The 18,138-nt window shown below is 42.9% G+C and overlaps 1 protein-coding gene across 1 annotated transcript; it reads left to right on the plus strand.

Moving 5' to 3' along the window:
- The first annotated feature begins 1,040 nt into the window (after nt 1-1,040).
- On the plus strand, nt 1,041-14,839 carry LOC117778374. Its single transcript, XM_034613877.1, has 7 exons — nt 1,041-1,045; nt 4,057-4,059; nt 4,887-6,557; nt 8,824-8,912; nt 9,025-9,049; nt 11,942-14,167; nt 14,304-14,839. The coding sequence occupies exons 3-6, from the start codon at nt 4,887-4,889 to the stop codon at nt 13,640-13,642; spliced, it is 3,486 nt and encodes a 1,161-aa protein (XP_034469768.1). The 5' UTR covers nt 1,041-1,045; nt 4,057-4,059; the 3' UTR covers nt 13,643-14,167; nt 14,304-14,839.
- Nucleotides 14,840-18,138: the final 3,299 nt, after the last annotated feature.

The raw sequence follows: 18,138 nt of genomic DNA on the forward strand, positions 1-18,138 counted from the left end.
TTAAAGGGAAACTGAGATCCAGGACGGTGAGATGGCGCAGAGAGAATTTCAACTGGAGCAGGAAATGTTCTGCTGTTCGATCTGTCTGGATCCACTGAAGGATCCGGTGACTACTGGCTGTGGACACAGCTACTGTATGAGCTGTATTAACACCCACTGGGACAATGGGGAGGAGAGAGGAAGCTACAGCTGCCCTCAGTGTAGACAGACCTTCACACCGAGGCCTGTCCTGGGGAAAAGCACCATGTTAGCTGATTTAGTGGAGAAGCTGAAGAAGACTGGACTCCAAGCTGCTCCTGCTGATCACTGCTATGCTGGACCTGAAGATGTGGCCTGTGATGTCTGCACTGGGAGAAAACTGAAAGCTCTCAAGTCCTGTTTGGTTTGTTTGGCCTCTTATTGTGAAAAACACCTCCAGCCTCATCTTCAGTCAGCTCCATTGAAGAAGCACAAGCTGGTGGAGCCCTCGGAGAAGCTCCAGGAGAACATCTGCTCTCGTCACGATGAGGTGATGAAGATGTTCTGCCGCACTGATCAGCAGTGTATCTGTTATCTCTGCTCTGTGGATGAACATAAAGACCACGACACAGTGTCAGCTGCAGCAGAAAGGACTGAGAGGCAGAGAGAGCTCGGGCTGAGGAGACAAACAATCCAGCAGAGAGTCCAGGACACAGAGAAAGATGTGAAGCTGCTTCAACAGGAGGAGGAGGCCGTCAATGGTTCTGCTGATAAAGCAGTGGAGGACAGTGAGAAGATCTTCACTGAGCTGATCCGTCTGCTGGAGAAAAGAAGCTCTGATGTGAAGCAGCAGATCAGATCCCAGCAGGAAACTGAAGTGAGTCGAGTCAGAGAGCTTCAGGAGAGACTGGAGCAGGAGATCACTGAGCTGAAGAGGAAAGACCATGAACTGAAGCAGCTCTCAGACACAGAGGATCACACCCAGTTTCTACACAACTACCCCTCACTGTCACCACTCAGTGGATCTACACACTCATCCAGCATCAGGATCCGTCCTCTGAGGTACTTTGAGGACGTGACAGCAGCTGTGTCCCAGGTCAGAGGTCGACTACAGGACATTCTGAGTGAGACAGAGACAGAGATTTTACAGATTGTGTCTCAAGTGGATGTTTTACTGCCACAACCAGAGCCAGAGACCAGAGCTGACTTCTTAAGATATTCACAGGAAATCACACTGGATCCAAACACAGCACACAGACGTCTGTTATTATCTGAGGGAAACAGAAAAGTAACATGTATGATTAAAGAACAGTCTTATTCTGATCACCCAGACAGATTCACTGGTTGTTGGCAGGTCCTGAGTAGAGAGAGTCTGACTGGACGTTGTTACTGGGAGGTGGAGGTGAAGGTGGAGGTGGGAGGAGTAGTTGGTGTAGCAGTCACATACAAGAATATCAGAAGAGCAGGAAACTCAGATGAATGTGTATTTGGATTCAATGATAAATCTTGGTCATTATATTGTTATGGAAACAGTTATATGTTTTTTTACAACAGCATCAGGACTCCAGTGTCAGGTCCTGTGTCCTCCAGAGTAGGAGTGTACCTGGATCACAGTGCAGGTGTTCTGTCCTTCTACAGCGTCTCTGACACCATGACTCTCCTCCACAGAGTCCAGACCACATTCACTCAGCCTCTCTATGCTGGAGTTAGGGTTTATTATCCTGGAGACACAGCTGAGTTCTGTAAACTCAAATAGACTCAAGTCTTTAAAAGCAGTGATTTAGATTCTGTGTTTAAATCTTTAACTTCTTTTGTCTCCATGTTTGTTGATCAAAGTTCGTCGTGGTGACGTTTCTGCTCCGCACAGAGATCAGCTGTCAATCATTCCTGACGGGCGGCACTCTGACGTCCTCTCATTGGTCGTTGTGTTGATGTTTAAGTTTGTTGAGCTGGACCCATGTTGCATCTCACTGCTCGTTGCTTTAAGCTGCAGAAGCTTGGGTGAAGCTTTCACATTTCTCCTTGCAGAACAAGTGCAATCTGAAAACTGATGCACAACCACAAGAGGGCGCCTTTGTTTTGTGGACCACACCCTGTGGTATGTGTTGTGCAGACAACTTTCATCTGTCAGGCTGGACTCTGTCACAGCCTGGCTCTATAAAACATTCTAACATCTCTCTTTACCTTTAGCCGCGCTGCAGAGGTTATCCAAATGAATCCTTTTCAACACGTGGCATGAAATTCAAAACTTCAGCTCTTCTTGGGTTTTTCAGAATGATGTGTGGGTACATGTCCCGTACACTTGCCCATGTGAAAACATCTATAGTATGTTCCGTGGGATATCTTTTTCATGCTGTGTGTTAAAATTACTGCATTGTTTCAGTTTTCCATCTTTGTTTTCTTCTCCACCTCCTGATCTGAAAAGGTGAAATATGTAACTGCACTTTTAATGAAGAAAATCCCCGACATGAGCATCTGTTTTCATTGTTTGCTTCTTTAAAGTGGCTTTAAGTCTTTATTTGTGTTTTCAGTTGAAGAATTGTTAATGTGCTTATTTGGTTGCTGTCTTGAAAAAGCAGTAAGTGTATAGTCGGGGGACTTTGTTTTTAGGGCTGCAACTTATTCAGTGATTGATTTCATCAATCAATCAATCAATCAATCAATCAATCACTCAGCTCCACAGGACAAGACAGGGTCCCATAATGCTCATGACTGTTTAGTTTACAGTTTTTTGGAAAAAGAAGAAGGCCCCTCACCTTTGAGAGGGTGGTACCAGAGGGCGTGTGACATTTTCTCTTGTGTAACTTCATTTTCTGATTTTCTGATGTGAAATTATGTTTTCTATATATATATATTTCTACTTGTATCATGTATATTCTGACTGTATTCACTTGTTAACTGTGCATCAGTGGTAATAAACTCAAATTCAATATGGATTTCGACTGCTCCTAAACGTTAATGCCTCTGACGCTCGACTGTTCAGTTTAACAAATAGTCCAAAGAAATATCTGAATTGATTAATCTCCAGGAAATGTAATGTGAACAGCAGAGGCTTCATTTACATGCAAATTAATCACCAGGATATCAGCAGCGGCATTTTCATATCCTGCTAATATGCCCAGTGAGTGCTGGAGTATTTACCACAGAAACTGAACTCACACAAACCGCAAAATCCGACGGTAAAACAGAAACCAGATCCAGACATGAGCCTCCAACACTTGTTGCATATTAATTCCAGAAATCTCTGTCTCTCTGTGTCTCATATGTCTTGAGAACTGTTCATCTTATCATCTTATCTTGTTAATAAACATTTAATAAATAGATGGCCAGTGTCCTGTAGCAGTGGCGCCAGGGACTCATCAACGAGGTTGTCAATCACGACAATGGTAACAACAGATTCTTCAGTTTCAGTCTCATCTGTCAATCAGGACTTTTCACAAAGTCTCTATATTATCAAATAACTAATTAAAACCAAACTTATCAACACACTTGAACATACATCAGTGTGAAAACAACGACCTAAAAGTCGAGATGATTTGGCTTCACTTTTGGGGAGCTGTCATGTCGTCCATCTTTATTTACAGTCTCATATTCAAGCCTCAACTCTGCAGGTTTCCATTTCCACTGAGATTCAACAGCTGCTGGATTTCCTCTTCATTTCTTTCTGGTTTCATCTCAGTCACTGAAAAACTAAATGTTTCAGATTCATCAGCGACTGCGCACATTGAACAGACAACAACCCAAAACGAAAACCTGTCACATCAGCAAACACGGAGTCTGTCCCCCACCCTGACAACGTTGAAGTGGAGCTCTTTCGCCCCCCAGTGGTAGCACAGGCTGTGACAACTTCTAAAGCTGGTTCTCGCTGCTCTCATTTGCTGCAAGTCATGTAAATGTATGTTGATAACAGTGCAGCCACACAAGTTTAAATCACTTCCAATACACCTCAATATTGTTTTACTCAAATAAACACCAGCACTATACTGTATGAAGCCGGTGCTGCACACATTTCAAAATAAAACCCTTTTAAAAACAAATTAATGGATTCAGTCAACAGAAACACTGGAGTGTTTTTATTTTGAAACAGGTAGGCAACAGGAAGTGTCGCAAAAATGTTTGTCCTGAATAAACTCGCTGTGCAACTCTGCTTTCTGCACAATGTGATGCTGCTGAACTGGGAATACTGATCAAACTCAAGTTTCAGTACAAAGTTGTACTGGTTTTATTTATTGTATTAAACTTCAGGGAGCTATTTTGTTTATTTGTTGACTAGTTTATTATAAGTTTCAGTTTCCTTAAAAATAAATACTGCTGGGAGTTCCCTCCACTTCTTATTCTCAGATAATGTTCAAACGTCCTTTCTTCATTAAACATATGCTTGAAGGCATTTCAACAAAGTTTTGTGTTGGAGCTTGTGGTATTCCAAATTTGAGGATGATTGAGCGCTGTACAAATAAAATGTAAAACTATTATCATCACCGTCATGATGATTGATGATCAAAGACAAGAAACACTGAGGAAGATGAGTCACTGCAGGAAGTGAACGAGAGCAGAAGGAGCAGAGATCTGTGGCGTCACGTGGAATTCAACTTTGGAGAACTTTGACCTGTGAAAGTCATTAAGTGCCGTCTGATCTGGGTTAACTGTTGAATGACGTGGACTTTGTCAAGTTATCAGTGTTAATAAAACACACCCTGAACATCCTGGAATGAAGCAAAGCTTGTAATTGGCTCCTCATTGCAAAGACAACGAGTTTTACTCTGACTACATATTAACTTGCTCCCGCCCCTTCACCGAGCTGCTGTTAGAAGATAAGTGAGAGTGAAGTGTGGTGAAGTTCAGGAGCTGAGAGGCAACGAGAATAACAGAGTTCGGATCTTGATACAACTTTTGTCAGTTAAAGGGAAACTGAGATCCAGGACGGTGAGATGGCGCAGAGAGAATTTCAGCTGGAGCAGGAAACATTCTGCTGTTCGATCTGTCTGGATCCACTGAAGGATCCGGTGACTACTGGCTGTGGACACAGCTACTGTAAGAGCTGTATTAACACCCACTGGGACAATGGGGAGGAGAGAGGAAGCTACAGCTGCCCTCAGTGTAGACAGACCTTCACACCGAGGCCTGTCCTGGGGAAAAACACCATGTTAGCTGATTTAGTGGAGAAGCTGAAGAAGACTGGACTCCAAGCTGCTCCTGCTGATCACTGCTATGCTGGACCTGAAGATGTGGCCTGTGATGTCTGCACTGGGAGAAAACTGAAAGCTCTCAAGTCCTGTTTGGTTTGTTTGGCCTCTTATTGTGAAAAACACCTCCAGCCTCATCTTCAGTCAGCTCCATTGAAGAAGCACAAGCTGGTGGAGCCCTCGGAGAAGCTCCAGGAGAACATCTGCTCTCGTCACGATGAGGTAATGAAGATGTTCTGCCGCACAGATCAGCAGTGTATCTGTTATCTCTGCTCTGTGGAGGAACATAAAGACCACGACAGAGTGTCAGCTGCAGCAGAAAGGACTGAGAGGCAGAGAGAGCTCGGGCTGAGGAGACAAACAATCCAGCAGAGAGTCCAGGACACAGAGAAAGATGTGAAGCTGCTTCAACAGGAGGAGGAGGCCGTCAATGGCTCTGCTGATAAAGCAGTGGAGGACAGTGAGAAGATCTTCACTGAGCTGATCCGTCTGCTGGAGAAAAGAAGCTCTGATGTGAAGCAGCAGATCAGATCCCAGCAGGAAACTGAAGTGAGTCGAGTCAGAGAGCTTCAGGAGAGACTGGAGCAGGAGATCACTGAGCTGAAGAGGAAAGACCATGAACTGAAGCAGCTCTCAGACACAGAGGATCACAACCAGTTTCTACACAACTACCCCTCACTGTCACCACTCAGTGGATCTACACACTCATCCAGCATCAGGATCCGTCCTCTGAGGATCTTTGAGGACGTGACAGCAGCTGTGTCCCAGGTCAGAGGTCGACTACAGGACATTCTGAGTGAGACAGAGACAGAGATTTTACAGATTGTGTCTCAAGTGGATGTTTTACTGCCACAACCAGAGCCAGTGACCAGAGCTGACTTCTTAAGATATTCACAGGAAATCACACTGGATCCAAACACAGCAAACAAACATCTGTTATTATCTGAGGGAAACAGAAAAGTAACATGTATGAGTAAACAACAGTCTTATTCTGATCACCCAGACAGATTTACTGATAGGCATCAGGTCCTGAGTAGAGAGAGTCTGACTGGACGTTGTTACTGGGAAGTGGAGGTGGAGGTGAGAGGAGTAGTTGGTGTAGCAGTCACATACAAGAATATCAGAAGAGCAGGAGACTCAGCTGAATGTAGAATTGGATTCAATGATAAATCTTGGTCATTATATTGTTATGGAAACAGATATATCTTTTATTACAACAGGATCAACACTCCTGTGTCAGGTCCTCTGTCCTTCAGAGTAGGAGTGTACCTGGATCCCAGTGCAGGTGTTCTGTCCTTCTACAGCGTCTCTGACACCATGACTCTCCTCCACAGAGTCCAGACCACATTCACTCAGCCTCTTTATGCTGGAGTTAGGGTTTATTATGGATCCACAGCTGAGTTCTGTAAACTCAAATAGACTTGAGTCTTTAAAAGCAGTGATTTAGATTCTGTGTTTAAATCTTTAACTTCTTTTGTCTCCATGTTTGTTGATCAAAGTTCGTCGTGGTGACGTTTCTGCTCCGCACAGAGATCAGCTGTCAATCAAACATGATGGGCGGCACTTTGAAGTCCTCTCATTGGTCATTATGTTGTTATGGAAACAGTTATATATTTTTTTACAACAGGATCAACACTCCAGTGTCAGGTCCTTGGTCCTCCAGAGTAGGAGTGTACCTGGATCACAGTGCAGGTGTTCTGTCCTTCTACAGCGTCTCTGACACCATGACTCTCCTCCACAGAGTCCAGACCACATTCACTCAGCCTCTCTATGCTGGAGTTTGGGTTTGTTTTCATGGATCCACAGCTGAGTTCTGTAAACTCAAATAGACTCGAGTCATTAAAAGCAGTGATTTAGATTCTGTGTTTAAATCTTTAACTTCTTTTGTCTCCATGTTTGTTGATCAAAGTTCGTCGTGGTGACGTTTCTGCTCCGCACAGAGATCAGCTGTCAATCATTCCTGACGGGCGGCACTATGATGTCCTCTCATTGGTCGTTGTGTTGATGTTTAAGTTTGTTGAGCTGGACCCATGTTGCATCTCACTGCTCGTTGCTTTAAGCTGCAGAAGCTTGGGTGAAGCTTTCACATTTCTCCTTGCAGAACAAGTGCAATCTGAAAACTGATGCACAACCACAAGAGGGCGCCTTTGTTTTGTGGACCACACCCTGTGGTATGTGTTGTGCAGACAACTTTCATCTGTCAGGCTGGACTCTGTCACAGCCTGGCTCTATAAAACATTCTAACATCTCTCTTTACCTTTAGCCGCGCTGCAGAGGTTATCCAAATGAATCCTTTTCAACACGTGGCATGAAATTCAAAACTTCAGCTCTTCTTGGGTTTTTCAGAATGATGTGTGGGTGCATGTCCCGTACACTTGCCCATGTGAAAACATCTATAGTATGTTCCGTGGGATATCTTTTTCATGCTGTGTGTTAAAATTACTGCATTGTTTCAGTTTTCCATCTTTGTTTTCTTCTCCACCTCCTGAGCTGAAAAGGTGAAATATGTAACTGCACTTTTAATGAAGAAAATCCCCGACATGAGCATCTGTTTTCATTGTTTGCTTCTTTAAAGTGGCTTTAAGTCTTTATTTGTGTTTTCAGTTGAATAATTGTTAATGTGCTTATTTGGTTGCTGTCTTGAAAAAGCAGTAAGTGTATAGTCGGGGGACTTTGTTTTTAGGGCTGCAACTTATTCAGTGATTGATTTCATCAGTTCAATCAATCAATCAATCAATCAATCACTCAGCTCCACAGGACAAGACAGGGTCCCATAATGCTCATGACTGTTTAGTTTACAGTTTCTTGGAAAAAGAAGAAGGCCCCTCACCTTTGAGAGGGTAGTACCAGAGGGCGTGTGACATTTTCTCTTGTGTAACTTCAGTTTCTGATTTTCTGATGTGAAATTATGTTTTCTATATATATATATATTTTTACTTGTATCATGTAAATTCTGACTGTATTCACTTGTTAACTGTGCATCAGTGGTAATAAACTCAAATTCAATATGGATTTCGACTGCTCCTAAACGTTAATGCATCTGACGCTCGACTGTTCAGTTTAACAAATAGTCCAAAGAAATATCTGAATTGATTAATCAATTTAAAATGCTCACAATCAATAATCAATATTGACAAATTATTGAAAATAAGAACATTGGAAATCTTCACATTCAAGAAGCTCAGTTCAGTGTTTTTTGTTTTTACATCTTTTGATTAAATAAAAGATCAAATTATGTTTTTTAATCATTTATAATAAAAAAGTAAATTTGCATCAATTGAATAATCAATAAACCCTCTAATTGTTGAGCTTCAGAGAACTGGTTGATTTCTTAGTAATCTGAGAAGCTGTCAAAAACACAAAGATGTTGAGTTGACAGTAATTTAAAACTAAACTGTGTGTGTGAGACAGCCGAGGGACAGGAGAGGATGGGGGACATCTCCGAATGGAAGACGATGTGGTGATTTAGAGGTTTAGTTTCAGCATAGATTTGAAAACGAGTACAGCTTTCCAGGTTCACGTTCACAAGCAGTTGCTGGAGGCAGGGAGCCGCCCACCTTTAATTCCAGTGTTTGAACTTGTTCTTGTGGCCCAGAAACTTACACAGTATGTCAGAGTGCTGTTCATTCAAAGGCGTGGCTCGTTTTCTGAAGTACACTTCCATCAGTTCTTCCTCCCCCAGACTGTGTTCTCGTCGGACCCACCTCCTCTGCAGACTGGAGGCTCTCTTACATCCGACTGTGGGACCGACTTTGCACCAGTCAAGTTGAGGTAAGTGGGGTCACCTGGTACGTAGCCTACACTGCTCTGAGCTTGTGCGCCAATAAGGTCTCTTCTTTCACATTCCACTCTTAACTATCTCTTCTGTTTCTCTTCTGTAAAGCCTGAGATGTTATCTGCCTGCGCAGGTATGCAAGTGGAACAGAGACACGGTGTATTCATCTACACCTCGGAGTGGAGAACTGGTTAACTCACCTTCAGACAGAAAAGTTGATACTATCAGCTGGAACTTGGTCCTCGTTCATTTTTCATTTCCAACATCTTATACAACACTATTTCAGTTGAACATGTACCGTTAAACAGTAAATGTAAAATCAAGCCAAACCGAGCGCCGCCATCTCTTCCAGCTCTCCATACATTGACTATCTTGTGCAATAATGCATTAAACGTGATACCATAAAATGGTGTGCCTTTCGGCATTCAATAAATTTGGTTATCAAAATAAAATATTGAATGTTAATATTTAAAATATTAATATTAAATTATAACTTTAATTGATTAAAGTTACCTCGGGGCACCGCCCTTCAAAGGAAGGGAAAAGATAGCCAATTTATTGATTAAGTTTCATAAAAGTACTAACTACAAATTTGGAACTCTGATTAACAATTCAATTAATAACTATAACCAAAAATTACCATATAGATAGTTAGCTAAGTTGAAGGATATGGAGTTCTTGACAGTGTAGAGGTTGGCAAAGTTCACTTATGCAACATTAATAAAAAAACATTTGTGAAAGAAAAACATTTATTATGAATATAATAAAGTATAAAAACACAAATTACTAACGGTGTACTTACTAAACAAAGATGTGTATGTGGGTATGTGTGTGTGTCTGTGTGAGTCAGCGTGCTTCCAAAATGGCGGCTGGCCAAAGAGATAACACCCCCCCCCCCCCTATTGGAATGTTTACGCCATGTAGCGGGGGTCAGAGCTAATTAGGTGAAGAGTTATGCATTTGTCTGTGCCAAATTAGAGAAAGTTACTAGAGTGGATGCAACGAAAGACTGTGAAGAGCATAACAAACTAACATTACTTTCCAATAACTTATAACCAAAATATCACAACCCCACAAATCAAACTTATAAACATCACACAGAATCGAATAAACGGTCTTGCTTAGCCTAGTATAATTATTAAGCCCAGTTGTGTCACCCGTCCGTGGGAAGGGGAAAAATAGAAGTTGCTGTGCAGTTCGCAGTTCTGCAACGTCGTCTGGCTGGTTGTGTGGCTCCTGACTTCGTGGTTCTGTTGAGCTGTGCAGCTCAGTTGCTGTTTGAACTTCTCCTGCAGGACATCGCGTCGCTGCTTAGAGGTTTTTAGAGCTTGGATTGCGAGGAGGTTTCCTTGGTGAGATGAGCTGGAAGCTGCAACTCTCCTCCATGAAGTTGCAGGGAAAGAGCGGTGTGCTCCTCTTGAAGAGGTGGATGGAAAGAGGCTGGACAGCCTTCTCCCCTCGGGAGGATTGTAGAAAGAGATAGAAGAAAGTGGGAACAGGCCTTATATTGGCCCGGTGACCTCACAGGTCATGGGGCCCAGAGTGACCAATAGGAGTTGAAACTTGTGTCCCTGGGGCGTTTTCACACCTCTGTGTGACGTTCTGGAGGCTCTGGTTTTCTCCAGACAAAGGGACATGCGGCTTCAGGCTTTGACTACCCATGTAGGCCGAACAAATACCAGGTCCCAACAACTAAGTTCACAAGTTCTGTTGTTTTTACTGGTATCGGTTCAAATGTGAACACCAACCCTGTTTACCATTTCCATTCAATGCAATAACAGAAAGTAAATGAACATACTCTGTGACGTGAAGCAGCCTCTGGGGACCAAGCTGCTGTTGATCCACAGCTCCAGAGACGAACCAGTCTGTGTGGATCCAGGTCACGGCCCCACTGTCGCTGGACTCTGCGTTGTGTTCATCAACGCTGAGGGAAAAGATGACGACCACTGTTGCCTTGCTGGTTGGGGACGTTTATTTTCTCCACAGCCCTCTGCATCGACAGAATGATATCAGTACAGTGACTTCACTAAACCAGGCTTCACACATGCACACCTCTCTCCTCCTGTTACATATATCACGTTCAATATGACACATCTCATTTAGATCGTGTAGATACAATTTTGACAAGTTTAAAGAAATGTCCCCAACCACTGGCAGCAAATGTTATGAAACATTATATTAGGGACACGAACGTACACAATAAAAATATTCTCTGTGTACAAAAAAATGACTTATCAATGCAAAACTAATCGACACTACAAAACAGACGACAATGCCGTAATTAGCAGCACAAAGAAAATGCACTTGTCTTCTACGTGTGTGGCTTCACTTTTTCATCCGGAGATATTTGTTTTGTTTTTGTTTTCATCGTTGCATCTGTTGCGTGTTGAGCGTCATGGACCCGCCCAGTTGCTCGCTGTGAACCCAGCGGGGGATCCCCCCCCAGCTGGGTTCTTCTATCGACTTCTGTGGACTTTCTGCCGAGTTTTGCCACGTTGGATTACACCTTGGAGCTCGGAAAGACGCCAAAGCTGAATAACCCAACTACTGTATGAGCTGTATTAAAACCCACTGGGACAAAGAGGAGGAGAGAGGAAGCTACAGCTGCCCTCAGTGTAGACAGACCTTCACACCGAGACTTTGCTGCTTGAAGAGATTTTGTTGTTTCTGCAGAGTTAAAACAGTAAATGGTAAAAACACTCAGGATCAGGTTCCTGATGACTGGGATCGATTCTTTGCTCCGTCACAGACAAACTTCATCAACTGTTTCAGAACAGAAAGAACTTTGGTGTCACTTGTATTATATAGAAACAGTTTGAGCAGTTTATGGTTTTCTTTGATAAAAGCTGAACAGTTGTTGACATGGTTCCTTTGCTCTGTGTCTCCTCCCTTCACAGATGTGTAAGTGTAAGAACCAGTGAACAACAAGCTGTGAACTGTGGGAGATGAGTCACTGCAGGAAGTGAACGAGAGGGGGAGGAGCAGAGATCTGTATCTGTTCAGAGGAAGTGAACCTGTTCTACAGTCACTAGCACCAGCTGAAATGGCGCAGCAAGAAAATCAACTGGACAGAGAAATGTTCTGCTGTTCGATCTGTCTGGATCCACTGAAGGATCCGGTGACTACTGGCTGTGGACACAGCTACTGTAAGAGCTGTATTAACACCCACTGGGACAATGGGGATCAGAGAGGAAGCTACAGCTGCCCTGAGTGTAGACAGACCTTCACACCGAGGCCTGTCCTGGTGAAAAACACCATGTTAGCTGATTTAGTGGAGGAGCTGAAGAAGACTGGACTCCAAGCTGCTCCTGCTGATCACTGCTATGCTGGACCTGAAGATGTGGCCTGTGATGTCTGCACTGGGAGGAAACTGAAAGCTCTCAAGTCCTGTTTGGTTTGTTTGGCCTTTTATTGTGAAAAACACCTCCAGCCTCATCTTCAGTCAGCTCCATTGAAGAAGCACAAGCTGGTGGAGCCCTTGAAGAAGCTCCAGGAGAACGTCTGCTCTCGTCACGATGAGGTGATGAAGATGTTCTGCCGCACTGATCAGCAGTGTATCTGTTATCTCTGCTCTGTGGAGGAACATAAAGACCACGACACAGTGTCAGCTGCAGCAGAAAGGACTGAGAGGCAGAGAGAGCTCGGGCTGAGGAGACAAACAATCCAGCAGAGAGTCCAGGACACAGAGAAAGATGTGAAGCTGCTTCAACAGGAGGAGGAGGCCGTCAATGGCTCTGCTGATAAAGCAGTGAAGGACAGTGAGAAGATATTCACTGAGCTGATCCGTCTGCTGAAGAAAAGAAGCTCTGATGTGAAGCAGCAGATCAGATCCCAGCAGGAAACTGAAGTGAGTCGAGTCAGAGAGCTTCAGGAGAGACTGGAGCAGGAGATCACTGAGCTGAAGAGGAAAGACCATGAACTGAAGCAGCTCTCAGACACAGAGGATCACACCCAGTTTCTACACAACTACCCCTCACTGTCACTCAGTGAATCTACACACTCATCCAGCATCAGGATCCGTCCTCTGAGGTACTTTGAGGACGTGACAGCAGCTGTGTCACAGGTCAGAGGTCGACTACAGGACATTCTGAGTGAGACAGAGACAGAGATTTTACAGATTGTGTCTCAAGTGGATGTTTTACTGCCACAACCAGAGCCAGAGACCAGAGCTGACTTCTTAAAATATTCACAGGAAATCACACTGGATCCAAACACAGCAAACAAACATCTGTTATTATCTGAGGGAAACCGAAAAGTAACATATATGAGAGAAGAACAGTCTTATTCTAATCACCCAGACAGATTCACTTATCAGCCTCAGGTCCTGAGTAGAGAGAGTCTGACTGGACGTTGTTACTGGGAGGTGGAGGTGGAGGTGGAGGAGGAGGTGATAGGAGGAGTTGATGTAGCAGTCACATACAAGAATATCAGCAGAGCAGGAGACTTAGATGAATGTGGATTTGGATTCAATGATAAATCTTGGTCATTATATTGTAATGTAAACAGTTATAACTTTTATTACAACAGCATCAGGACTCCTGTGTCAGGTCCTCGGTCCTCCAGAGTAGGAGTGTACCTGGATCACAGTGCAGGTGTTCTGTCCTTCTACAGCGTCTCTGACACCATGACTCTCCTCCACAGAGTCCAGACCACATTCACTCAGCCTCTTTATGCTGGAGTTGGGGTTTATTATGGATCCACAGCTGAGTTCTGTAAACTCAAATAGACTTGAGTCTTTAAAAGCAGTGATTTAGATTCTGTGTTTAAATCTTTAACTTCTTTTGTCTCCATGTTTGTTGATCAAAGTTCGTCGTGGTGACGTTTCTGCTCCACACAGAGATCAGCTGTCAATCATTCCTGACGGGCGGCACTCTGACGTCCTCTCATTGGTCGTTGTGTTGATGTTTAAGTTTGTTGAGCTGGACCCATGTTGCATCTCACTGCTCGTTGCTTTAAGCTGCAGAAGCTTGGGTGAAGCTTTCACATTTCTCCTTGCAGAACAAGTGCAATCTGAAAACTGATGCACAACCACAAGAGGGCGCCTTTGTTTTGTGGACCACACCCTGTGGTATGTGTTGTGCAGACAACTTTCATCTGTCAGGCTGGACTCTGTCACAGCCTGGCTCTATAAAACATTCTAACATCTCTCTTTACCTTTAGCCGCGCTGCAGAGGTTATCCAAATGAATCCTTTTCAACACGTGGCATGAAATTCAAAACTTCAGCTCTTCTTGGGTTTTTCAGAATGATGTGTGGGTGCATGTCCCGTACACTTGCCCATGTGAAAACATCTATAGTATGTTCTGTGGGATATCTTTTTCATGCTGTGTGTTAAAATTACTGCATTGTTTCAGTTTTCCATCTTTGTTTTCTTCTCCACCTCCTGAGCTGAAAAGGTGAAATATGTAACTGCACTTTTAATGAAGAAAATCCCCGACATGAGCATCTGTTTTCATTGTTTGCTTCTTTAAAGTGGCTTTAAGTCTTTATTTGTGTTTTCAGTTGAATAATTGTTAATGTGCTTATTTGGTTGCTGTCTTGAAAAAGCAGTAAGTGTATAGTCGGGGGACTTTGTTTTTAGGGCTGCAACTTATTCAGTGATTGATTTCATCAGTTCAATCAATCAATCAATCAATCAATCAATCAATCAATCAATCACTCAGCTCCACAGGACAAGACAGGGTCCCATAATGCTCATGACTGTTTAGTTTACAGTTTTTTGGAAAAAGAAGAAGGCCCCTCACCTTTGAGAGGGTGGTACCAGAGGGCGTGTGACATTTTCTCGTTTAACTTCATTTTCTGATTTTCTGATGTGAAATTATATTTTATATATATTTATATTTCTACTTGTATCATGTAAATTCTGATTGTATTCACTTGTTAACTGTGTGCATCAGTGGTAATAAACTCAAATTCAATATGGATTTCGACTGCTCCTAAACGTTAATGCATCTGACGCTCGACTGTTCAGTTTAACAAATAGTCCAAAGAAATATCTGAATTGATTAATCAATTTAAAATGCTCACAATCAATAATCAATATTGACAAATTATTGAAAATAAGAACATTGGAAATCTTCACATTCAAGAAGCTCAGTTCAGTGTTTTTTGTTTTTACATCTTTTGATTAAATAAAAGATCAAATTATGTTTTTTAATCATTTATAATAAAAAAGTAAATTTGCATCAATTGAATAATCAATAAACCCTCTAATTGTTGAGCTTATGTCAGAGTGCTGTTCATTCAAAGGCGTGGCTCGTTTTCTGAAGTACACTTCCATCAGTTCTTCCTCCCCCCAGACTGTGTTCTCGTCGGACCCACCTCCTCTGAAGACTGGAGGCTCTCTTACATCCGACTGTGGGACCGACTTTGCACCAGTCAAGTTGAGGTAAGTGGGGTCACCTGGTACGTAGCCTACACTGCTCTGAGCTTGTGCACCAATAAGGTCTCTTCTTTCACATTCCACTCTTAACTATCTCTTCTGTTTCTCTTCTGTAAAGCCTGAGATGTTATCTGCCTGAGCAGGTATGCAAGTGGAACAGAGACACGGTGTATTCATCTACACCTCGGAGTGGAGAACTGGTTAACTCACCTTCAGACAGAAAAGTTGATACTATCAGCTGGAACTTGGTCCTCATTCATTTTTCATTTCCAACATCTTATACAACACTATTTCAGTTGAACATGTACCGTTAAACAGTAAATGTAAAATCAAGCCAAACCGAGCGCCGCCATCTCTTCCAGCTCTCCATACATTGACTATCTTGTGCAATAATGCATTAAACGTGATACCATAAAATGGTGTGCCTTTCGGCATTCAATAAATTTGGTTATCAAAATAAAATATTGAATGTTAATATTTAAAATATTAATATTAAATTATAACTTTAATTGATTAAAGTTACCTCGGGGCACCGCCCTTCAAAGGAAGGGAAAAGATAGCCAATTTATTGATTAAGTTTCATAAAAGTACTAACTACAAATTTGGAACTCTGATTAACAATTCAATTAATAACTATAACCAAAAATTACCATATAGATAGTTAGCTAAGTTGAAGGATATGGAGTTCTTGACAGTGTAGAGGTTGGCAAAATTCACTTATGCAACATTAATAAAAAAACATTTGTGAAAGAAAAACATTTATTATGAATATAATAAAGTATAAAAACACAAATTACTAACGGTGTACTTACTAAACAAAGATGTGTATGTGGGTATGTGTGTGTGTCTGTGTGAGTCAGCGTGCTTCCAAAATGGCGGCTGGCCAAAGAGATAACACCCTCCCCCCCCTATTGGAATGTTTACGACATGTAGCGGGGGTCAGAGCTAATTAGGTGAAGAGTTATGCATTTGTCTGTGCCAAATTAGAGAAAGTTACTAGAGTGGATGCAACGAAAGACTGTGAAGAGCATAACAAACTAACATTACTTTCCAATAACTTATAACCAAAATATCACAACCCCACAAATCAAACTTATAAACATCACACAGAATCGAATAAACGGTCTTGCTTAGCCTAGTATAATTATTAAGCCCAGTTGTGTCACCCGTCCGTGGGAAGGGGAAAAATAGAAGTTGCTGTGCAGTTCGCAGTTCTGCAACGTCGTCTGGCTGGTTGTGTGGCTCCTGACTTCGTGGTTCTGTTGAGCTGTGCAGCTCAGTTGCTGGTTGAACTTCTCCTGCAGGACATCGCGTCGCTGCTTAGAGGTTTTTAGAGCTTGGATTGCGAGGAGGTTTCCTTGGTGAGATGAGCTGGAAGCTGCAACTCTCCTCCATGAAGTTGCAGGGAAAGAGCGGTGTGCTCCTCTTGAAGAGGTGGATGGAAAGAGGCTGGACAGCCTTCTCCCCTCGGGAGGATTGTAGAAAGAGATAGAAGAAAGTGGGAACAGGCCTTATATTGGCCCGGTGACCTCACAGGTCATGGGGCCCAGAGTGACCAATAGGAGTTGAAACCTGTGTCCCTGGGGCGTTTTCACACCTCTGTGTGACGTTCTGGAGGCTCTGGTATTCTCCAGACAAAGGGACATGCGGCTTCAGGCTTTGACTACCCATGTAGGCCGAACAAATACCAGGTCCCAACAACTAAGTTCACAAGTTCTGTTGTTTTTACTGGTATCGGTTCAAATGTGAACACCAACCCTGTTTACCATTGACATTCAATGCAATAACAGAAAGTAAATGAGCATACTCTGTGACGTGAAGCAGCCTCTGGGGACCAAGCTGCTGTTGATCCACAGCTCCAGAGACGAACCAGTCTGTGTGGATCCAGGTCACGGCCCCACTGTCGCTGGACTCTGCGTTGTGCTCATCAACGCTGAGGGAAAAGATGACGACCACTGTTGCCTTGCTGGTTGGGGACGTTTATTTTCTCCACAGCTCTCTGCGTCGACAGAATGATATCAGTACAGTGACTTCACTAAACCAGGCTTCACACATGCACACCTCTCTCCTCCTGTTACATATATCACATTCAATATGACACATCTCATTTAGATCGTGTAGATACAATTTTGACAAGTTTAAAGAAATGTCCCCAACCACTGGCAGCAAATGTTATGAAACATTATATTAGGGACACGAACGTACACAATAAAAATATTCTCTGTGTACAAAAAAATGACTTATCAATGCAAAACTAATCGACACTACAAAACAGACGACAATGCTGTAATTAGCAGCACAAAGAAAATGCACTTGTCTTCTACGTGTGTGGCTTCACTTTTTCATCTGGAGATATTTGTTTTGTTTTTGTTTTCATCGTTGCATCTGTTGCGTGTTGAGCGTCATTGACCTGCCCAGTTGCTCGCTGTGAACCCAGCGGGGGATCCCCCCCCTGCTGGGTTCTTCTATCGACTTCTGTGGACTTTCTGCCGAGTTTTGCCACGTTGGATTACACCTTGGAGCTCGGAAAGACGCCAAAGCTGAATAACCCAACTACTGTAAGAGCTGTATTAACACCCACTGGGACAAAGAGGAGGAGAGAGGAAGCTACAGCTGCCCTCAGTGTAGACAGACCTTCACACCGAGACTTTGCTGCTTAAAGAGGTTTTGTAGTTTCTGCAGAGTTAAAACAGTAAACGGTAAAAACACTCAGGATCAGGTTCCTGACGACTGGGATCGATTCTTTGCTCCGTCACAGACAAACTTCATCAACTGTTTCAGAACAGAAAGAACTTTGGTGTCACTTGTATTATATAGAAACAGTTTGAGCAGTTTATCATT

Source organism: Hippoglossus hippoglossus, chromosome 17, assembly GCF_009819705.1.
Source record: "Hippoglossus hippoglossus isolate fHipHip1 chromosome 17, fHipHip1.pri, whole genome shotgun sequence".
NCBI classification, from domain to species: domain Eukaryota; kingdom Metazoa; phylum Chordata; class Actinopteri; order Pleuronectiformes; family Pleuronectidae; genus Hippoglossus; species Hippoglossus hippoglossus.

Excerpts from the sequence above, each read along its gene's own strand:
- LOC117778374 (XM_034613877.1), top strand. The coding sequence starts at position 4,887 with ATGGCGCAGAGAGAATTTCAGCTGGAGCAGGAAACATTCTGCTGTTCG. Across the intron at positions 6,558-8,823 it reads CTGAGTTCTGTAAACTCAAA|ACTGTGTTCTCGTCGGACCC; the intron begins TAGACTTGAGTC and ends TTCCTCCCCCAG. Across the intron at positions 8,913-9,024 it reads TTTGCACCAGTCAAGTTGAG|CCTGAGATGTTATCTGCCTG; the intron begins GTAAGTGGGGTC and ends TCTTCTGTAAAG.